The sequence below is a fragment of the Echinops telfairi genome, unplaced genomic scaffold, assembly GCF_000313985.2.
Source record: "Echinops telfairi isolate 266 unplaced genomic scaffold, ASM31398v2 ScPeMD7_41;HRSCAF=154, whole genome shotgun sequence".
NCBI classification, from domain to species: Eukaryota; Metazoa; Chordata; class Mammalia; order Afrosoricida; family Tenrecidae; genus Echinops; species Echinops telfairi.
The window spans coordinates 2,432,032-2,441,199 of record NW_022103939.1 but is presented as its reverse complement, the minus strand read 5'-3'; the positions used below and the strand labels follow the sequence as shown (position 1 = coordinate 2,441,199).

The following is a 9,168-nucleotide window of genomic DNA, read 5'->3' as shown; positions in this document are numbered from 1 at the left end:
AGGGTTTCCAACCAAAGGAACTTAACTTTTACATTTACTAGCAGTTTTCTAAATTCTAACTTCTGATAGCTATTCAGAGAGACTTAGAATTTTTGTAAAGATAAAGTCCTTGCTGTAAAGATGCCTTGTGTTTGAGCTGCCCAAAATAAATTAGATGCATTTTGCTTTTCAATCTTCAAACCTATTATGTTTTCTCCCAATAGGAGCATCTGGAAACTAACTTGAGGCTGGATGCCAAGAAATACCCTAATGGGTCTTATAAATAGCAGCTGGTTTCAGCCACCAACTCTCCTTCTAACAGGTATCCCTGGTCTGGAGGCTGTACAAGAATGGATCTCGATTCCACTGGGTGTCATGTACCTCATTGCCCTGCTAGGGAACTGCACCATCCTCTTTGTTATCAGAACCACTGCCAACCTTCATGAGCCTCAATATATCTTTCTGTCTATGCTAGCAGCTACAGATGTGGGTCTGTCATTATCAACTCTGCCCACAGTACTTAACGTCTTCCTTCTGAATCACAGAGAAATTGAGTTCCATTCTTGCCTGACACAGATGTTTTTCATACATGCTTGTTCATCCGTGGAATCAGCCATTCTGTTGGCCATGGCTTTTGATCGTTTTGTAGCTATTCGTGACCCGCTGCACTACACTGTGATCTTAACCCCTGCTAGAATTACTGTGATGGGACTTGTGGCTGTGGCTAGGGGTGTGGCTTTAATGGTCCCATTGCCAATCCTACTCAAGCGATTGCCATTCTGCAAGGGTGTGATTCTATCTCATTGTTACTGCTACCATCCTGATGTTATGAAATTGGCCTGTGGGCCTGTAAGAATCAATATAATCTATGGGTTGTGCCTTGTTCTCTGCTCCTTTGGAGTTGACTCTGTGTTCATTATAATTTCATACATTCTGATTTTGAAAACAGTGCTGGGTATTGCCTCAAAAGATGGTCAGGTCAAGGCACTTAATACGTGTGTTTCCCACATCTTTACTGTCTTCATCTTCTATGTGCCACTCATTGTTCTGGCCTTAATTCATAGATTTGGCACGTTCACATCTCCCCTTCTCCATGTAACCATGGCAAATCTCTTCCTCTTCTTGACCCCCGTTCTTAACCCTTTGGTTTATAGCCTAAAGACCAAACAGATAAGATCATCATTGCAGAAGGTATTCAAGGGGACGGGAAATCTGCTGCAGTAATCAAGTTGATTTTAATTAAAAAAGATATCCTAATTGTTTCTTTTTAGTCGAATATGTCATTTGGGGTATGTTTTTGTTATAATTATTAAGTTATTTATTCCCCGTGTAACACAGCAACATTGATATTTTAGCTTTGATGTTAACTGAATTCATTATAAACAAAGTTGCATGAAGGCGCTTTCTAAATTATTAGTTTTCCTTTGGTATCTCTTCCCTTGTATGTATTTAAGTGCCCACAGTGAAGCAGTTACCAAGTGTCCAGAAAATAGAAGCAAGGTCATTGACATACTCTAGAAAGCTTTCGGGATTTTCATTCTTACGTATTTTACAACCTCAATTCCAACTGAACAATTCCTCTTCTTCCCAATGTATTTTTACAAACGTTTACCAGCTTATACATGATTCCAGGTCTTACTACTCTTACAATTACTGCATTAAGGGCTAATGAAGTTATAAAAAAACAGAGTTCAAGATCATTATATACACAATCTTGAAATAATGGTAATCTAAAAGTAGATACATGTATAGGTAAGCAGGTTTATCTTTCCATGGGTTTAGGATGGAGATGGATTTCTGCCCAAGGATATATATAGGTGTGACAGGGAAAATTTGCTCATGTGTATTGAGCTTTACTGAAAATACATTCATGAATATCATGAAACATACTGCATGCACAGACATGAAAACGTCTTACTCAAACAACCAAAGATAATGTGTCTCACAACCAGGATCTCAGGATCACCAAAGTCAATTGGTATAACACAGTACACAAAGTCAGTGTTCTACATCCTACTTCGGTGAGTATTGACTGGGTCCTTGAAAGCTCATGAGTGATCATCTGCAGTACATCTAGAGGAAAGAAGACTGAACAAAATAAAAGATTCATGGAAACAATTAGTGTAATACACTAATGAATTGCGCAAACATCAGCTTTCATGACCTGGAGATTATGTCCTGCTACCTCTACTAATCGCTCTGAGGGGATCACATTAGAAGGTCCTGGATAGTGTGTGTATGGGGGTGGGGGTTGGCAGGTTGGGATATGGAGACAAATTCAAAATTATGAAAAGACCAGACTTACTGGGGGAATTCCCTTAGTTGTCATCATCATTCAAAATTCAAATCCAGAAATCAATATACTCCATGGCTCAATTTTTAGCGAAACTGCCATCAAGTCACTTTTCACTCGCTGCTACCCTATTAGGCAAAGTGGAATTGCTTCTGTGGGTTCCAAGACTGCCATTGTTTGTGGGAGTAAAGTACCTGGTCTGTCCCTTGTGGAGCAGCTTGTGATTTCGAACAGCTAACCTTGCAGGTAGCACCCAACTTGTAACAACTAGGCTACAAGGCTTCCACACAGATGGATCCAAAAAAGTAACAATGACTCTAGGGAGATACGCACACCTTAGAATAATCAACTGGGATGTCAGTAAGGAGGCAGTTTCCCAAGGACAAAATTCATAAGGATGAGGTAAAAAGGAAAAGGATGAATGAAAATAGGAAATACAGGGAGGAAGTGAGATAAATTATGTTATATTATGGGGATTGTGTATGGCAATCATTACCTTAAACAAAATGTGTGAAAATTATTCCATGTAAAACTGGCTTGGTAAACTTTTACACAGCTTACAGCAAAAATTACAAGTTTTAATGTTTACCTAGAATTGACTCTTCCAATTGTTTTTCAATATGCCACCTAATTTTGTAGTATTCCAACATTACAACAAGGGTTTTCTTATATCTCCATACAAGTGTTTTTCAATTAATTATTCATCATTTTGGGAAATGCTGTCCTAGCTGCTCCCTGAAATCCTGCTCGGCACTATAACCAGTGGCACAGTTCCCTGTGAATTATTTTTTATTTTTGAATAAATAAATGCTTTCTATTACAACTTTGTAACATGTTAATGTAACTGCTATTTAGCATGGCCTTTTTTAAAGAATGAAGACCCTGTTTGTTTCATTTTTTACGGTATCATCAGAACCTAACAGAATATCTGAAAAATTATACAAAATAAATATGTAGTGATGAGTGAATCAATTGATATGTTAATTGACATGTAACTGAAGCTATGCTGAACCTCCAAAGTATAGCTTAAATGTATAGATTAATATACATTTATATAATATAAAAGTATAGTTTAAGTATTGTTTAAATAAGATATAATCAGAGGCATCTTGACAACAAATTATTCAGAAAATGAGGGAGGTATATTGAGGTATCAAATGTGCATCTCAAATTATTTTAATTACAATACCACATCCATCTTTTGTCTTATAATATAAATAGGACAAATTTTATTAGCTCTAGTTTATAGACGTGATGGGATAGTTCATTTTATGTTAACTATGTGAGCCTATGATTCTCAGTCGTTCAGTCGTTGAGGCCTCATAATACCCCATAATGTGACTTATTATGATATCATCAACTCCACGGCAGGATCAATTGTGAGCCGCCAAACAGCTGTGAGTAGATAAGGTGACATGCAACCCTCTTATTCAGGCCACAGCCCTGATGCAAATGAAGTTTCCTGAGGGCTGTGGATTGTTTTCTATGTAAGTAGAATCTGTGGAAAGGCTTTCTTGCTTTTGCTGGGTTTGGATCTACCATCTGGATCAACAACTTCTGGTTATTTGGACTTGAGCCAATGGCCTGCCATATTGCCTGCTGATTCCAGAAGTCATACGCAGTCTGCCTTTGACCTTGGAGTCAGTCACAAGTCTGATCTGCTGACCTTGGATTTATCTGCCCCTGTAGTGTGATATCTGCCCCTAGTGTTCCTTTCTGATAATACTATGTTTCTCAGCAATGTTTCTAATCAATATTTCCTTTTGTCTTATATAAGATCTCCATATATGGAAACATATATGAATTATTTTGGACCATTATCAATTATTATTATCATTTTAAGATAATGTTGCTTGTCCTTATGTTCACTTAAATGATACTTAATATGATTTTCCTAAATCAAGGAAAGAAATATTCGCCTTCATCAAAGATATAATATTTTGATTATAAGCCTATGCATGCAAGTAATGTGCAGTGCTCACATAAACAAGCAGTAGAAATAACAGTTTTACTCACATATACTGCTTCTAAGGTTTTTAACTCTAAAACATATTTTACCAAGAGCTACAATCAAAAACTAAAATTGCCAAAATATATAATGACACCATATAGAAATATTTATAATAGAAAAGAAGGAAAACAGAGAGCAAAGGAAGTAAGAAGAGAAGAAATATGAGTTTAAGTAAAAAGTCTTGCTTCCAGGGTTCCAGCTCAAACATGCGGAGGTCTACTCTAAAGAAAGCATGTGTAAACATGTCTCTACTCTCCATGGAGGCTACAGACTCGTATTCCCAGTAATACACTTGTCTTAATCTTATTAGAGGAACCCTGGTGACATAGTGGGTTATCCCCTGGGCTGCTCATCACAAGGTGGGCAAGTCAAAACCACCAGATACCTTGTTGCAGAATGAGGAGACTTTCTACTCCCATAGCCTCAGAGGCCTACAGGGGCAATTCTACTCTGCCCTATAGTGTCACTATGAGTCAGAATCATTTTTTTTCCTATTTGAACTTCAAATGAACTTCAAATTGTAACAAATATTTGTTAGCCCAATTTTATAGCAACAAATTTTCGTAAAGATCTTAAAACTGCTTGTATACCTCAGGACACTGCTGAAATAAAACTTTACAATTTTAAGTGTTCTATATTTGTTTTATTTAAATTTCTCTCTTTAAGATTTTTCTAAAATGTCTACATTCTAATTAGAAACGCTCAGTAATTGAATTGATTCCATCCACACTGATTCTATAGGATAGAGTAGAATTTGCTCCCCAGGGTTTCTGAGATCACAAAGCTCTATGGGAACATACAGGCTGATCTTTCTTTGAGCAGTCAAACACATCCACTGTGTCAACCCATCACAATGAGGGTTGTGTTAGTTACAGAATCTGGTGTCAATTTGGGGATTGAGAGGATTTACAGTGAAGGGGTGGAGTCTAGTCTGTCAATCGTATCATAGCCAATGAGGCCTCTGTGTGGGCAAGGCTCTCTCCTGAGAATTCTGGGATTTTCTAAATTTCCTCCTTGGAGGTGAGAGGTACTCTCTCTGTTCGCTTCCTGCAAGATATCCCTGAGGAGAAGCCATATGGACCTAATTTGATGTATCCCTGGGAGGAGCCACATGGAGACCCCTGCCAGCACTGAGATGCTTCTACTGCCACTAACTTTTCACCTATGGGCCTGTGATCATCCTGCACTCAGCATCAATGCATGTGTTTTGTGAGCCTGAAGAGGACTTTATAGATTGGTATCAGACATACGGGCTAATATCGGATTTATGGACCTGATCTTGACTGGGTTGGGATGTTATCTTAATGTACAATTACCCTTTATATAAAACTCTCTCTTATACACATATGAGTTTCTATGGATTTGTTTCTCTAGTCTACCCAGAGTAACACAAGCGTCTTCCTCTTTTTTTCCTGACCCTCTACTTTCCCAACAGCATAATGTCCTTTTCCAGAGACTGGTCCCCTTTGATAAAATGCCCAAAGTACATTAGAGTAGGTCTCACTATTCTTGATTCAAAAGAGCACTATTGCTATACTCCTTCCTATAACTATATTTCACTCTTATTGGGTCCATTCCAATTCATAGTGACCCTACAGAGAAGAGGAGAGTAGCCTCTGTAGGTTTCTTAGACTGTAAATCTTTAAAAAAGTAACATTTCATCTTTATGTCTCACAGAAACTGGAGGTTTTGAACTGCTGACATTATAATTAACAGCCCAACACAAAACCGACTACACTACTGGGCTCCTACAGCTTTGCTTGTTGTTCTGATAATCCACATTACTTTCAATATTATTTGTCAATATCATAATTCAAATGCATTCTTCAGTCTTCCTTATTCATTGTTCAACCTACACTTGCATATGAATCATTGAAAATGCCATGGCATGTATCAGGTGCATCTTAGTCCCCTAAGTGACATTCTTACTCTTTAACACTCTGAAGAACTCTTGGGCCACAGATTTGTTCAAGGGAAAACATGATATAATTTCTTGACTGCTGCATCCATGAAACATTGATTATGAATATAAGCCAAATGAAATATTTAATGACTACAATATTTTATCCATTTATGGAGAATCAATATACTGTGTATTGATCCAATATTAAGGATTTCTGTTTTTAAGTAGAAGTGTATGTTCAATTCTTACCACTCTATTTTGGCTAAAAACAGAAGTCCTCATGCATTCTTTTTTTAATTTTTAATTAATCAAGTGAATTTTGAATGACAATCCCTGTCCTAGACACTCTTGAAAAAGTAAGAAATAAATGATAACACCATGAAAAGGAAGGAAAGATACGACCAACAGACTGGTGACAAACAGGGAAGAGAGGGGAGCCGAACCCTTTAAAGAGACCACTAACTCGACCAGGCTAACAAAATCAATGGTCCTAAACTCTCCAACACTTTAGAGCCTTGTAATGTTGAAAAACAACATAATAATAAGTATTCATTACAATGGTAAGGAGAGAGATAATTTACAACTGTCAACTTCTCAGAAATAAAATTTTACATAGATTTAGAAAACATATACTTTAAGAGTGATCCAAACTAAATATGCATGCTTAAATTCTCTTATCTCTTCTTTTATCACAAAATACAGCTCATATGCTTAATTGGAGAAATTAGAGATATAATCGTTTACCTTCCTACATGTTTAGCACATTATAAGTCCTCCTGGGTTTTGGAAAATAGAATTTGGCAGGGCCTTGGATTTAATTGATTTGTTTTTATAGCATTTCATGTCTAGCATGTTCAAATCACAATCTCATGGGGACACTGATGAACTCCTTCTGGACGGATTCTCTCTAGGAGACTTCATTGACTGGGATAAATAACTCTGGATGTAAGGCAAAGCCTTCGATCAGAGATTCCTAATGTCTTAAGAAGACATCTATTCTTTATGCCAAGGCCAGAGGATGAAAAGCGCTGGGAGAGAAGGTTTGCAATCCTAAACTCACTGTCAACTCTTCTGAAAGTGCTTTTTTATTTCCCCCTGGTGATATACACCTAAAGATACTTGTTGAAATAATTTTCATGAAAACAAGAAATGGAACATCATCTTTAGGAGCTGATTAAATAAAACTTTCCTTTCTTAGAAAGCAGAATGACATATCATAGAAATTCAGTGGGAAGAGGAGGAGGTGGGAGCACATGAGAGTATAAACCTAGTAGAAGAAATTAAGAATGCTGCAGGAGTTCAAAGTTAACTGGTGGAGATTAATTTGATGTTATCACCATACAATGAAGGGGATGAGAAACCAAGATCATGTTTTGGACTTTGAAGGAAGAGGGGAGAAATTACGTGTTTAAGAAGATACTGAGTTGTCACCAGGCAGTACAGAAAAGAATATAAAACATTTGTGAGAGATTATAAATGGATCAAGTGAAAAAGCTACAAACTTTATAGAGACTGAATTATTGGAGAAATTACTAAAGGATTAATGGGAGGCTACTAATAAATTTCAAAGAATAAATTTATATAGCAGATTTAATTGTCATTTAAGATTAGGCATGATCATGTTTGAGAATTTGAATTGAAGATATAATACAGATATTTGATATAGGAATGAGTATAATGCATGTAATGGAATGGCGTAGCAAATCTGATGAAAATTGAGAGTGTGCACAGAAAAGCTAAATTAGTTGAAGCTACTCCTTGGAAAGGGGACAACAGCATAAGAGTTTTAATAAATAGAATAGGCGATTATGTATTAAATACATCTCTTAGTTTTGCATCAGTGGTCACAGCAGCTTTAATGGTGCTGTTGATGCTGACTATGACGCCAGTGATGGCTGAGTCAGTGCTTAAAACGGGATGGTGAAGAGAGATAAAAGTGAATTCCAAGCTGTTTTAAGCAAAGCAAAGTGATTACATGTGCATTTATCACTATGTACTTGTGCCTGCTTACATGAGTTAGAGATTATATTGCCTACACTAGATAGATTTCTGTTTATGCAGGAATGCTTTGTCTCAGTTGAGTGACAAAGAGTATATTTTATGTCTGTATGAATAAAGTACAAGTACACGGTGAGATTGCTTGCCCTAATCTTTCATTTACGATGGCTATTTTTTAATAATGAGTCATAATACTCCATTTGTACGTCTCAGGTGATGCATAAAGCACATTTTAAATTTATTCTTCTAAATCCCTATGATGTCAGAATCATTATTAGGAGCTATAAATTCTGCCTGTGACTCAGTCCCTCACTCAGAAAGTGTGCTGTGTAAACTAATTTTTATCAACCATACCATGAAATTACACTGGAGGATGTAACAGGGGCACAATGCCAAGGACATGTAAATGGAAGAAACAACCAGAATAGTTCTAAATATCAATGGATAAACTATATATAAATTTAGACTCATATAAGATCTAGCATTCACTTTTTATAAAGATAAAAATTATGTGAATTATCATGTACAAGGTTTTAAAATAGTAATAATAGTTATTTTGGCTGACAGTAAAAGTAATAATTATTCTAATTATTTTCTTCAGGAGGAATAAATCATTAATTTATATTTAATTGTGGAGCCATATTTTCAAATAATACAATTGAAATTTGTTTTGATTTCATGTTCTTCTTAATAAAATGTGGCATATTTATAGTAATTACTTCCTAGATGATCCATTGTAATTACATCCTGATTTACTTTTTCTGTATGATAAACTTGAAGATTTTTATGTTAGACAGGGTCCTCTAGAGAAACAAAACCAGGACACTAATAATTTTATATATATTTATATAGATAGATAACATAAGAAATAAACAGTTGCTTCTGAGCTAGATCGCCGCTTGTTTACCTTCAACCTTTCAAGACCCCAGATGCTATATCTTTTGATAGCCGGGCACCATCAGCTTTCTTCACCACATTTGCTTA

General features: G+C 36.2%; 1 protein-coding gene across 1 annotated transcript; it reads left to right on the top strand.

The window, feature by feature from the left end:
- Positions 1-249: 249 nt before the first annotated feature.
- Positions 250-1,203, top strand: LOC101639619 (olfactory receptor 51I2-like). The gene has a single exon (XM_004717465.1). It carries the CDS (start codon positions 250-252, stop codon positions 1,201-1,203), a length of 954 nt encoding a protein of 317 aa, XP_004717522.1.
- Positions 1,204-9,168: the final 7,965 nt, after the last annotated feature.

What these genes read in the sequence shown, in the direction of transcription:
- LOC101639619 (XM_004717465.1), top strand. Translation starts at nt 250, where the DNA reads ATGGGTCTTATAAATAGCAGCTGGTTTCAGCCACCAACTCTCCTTCTA.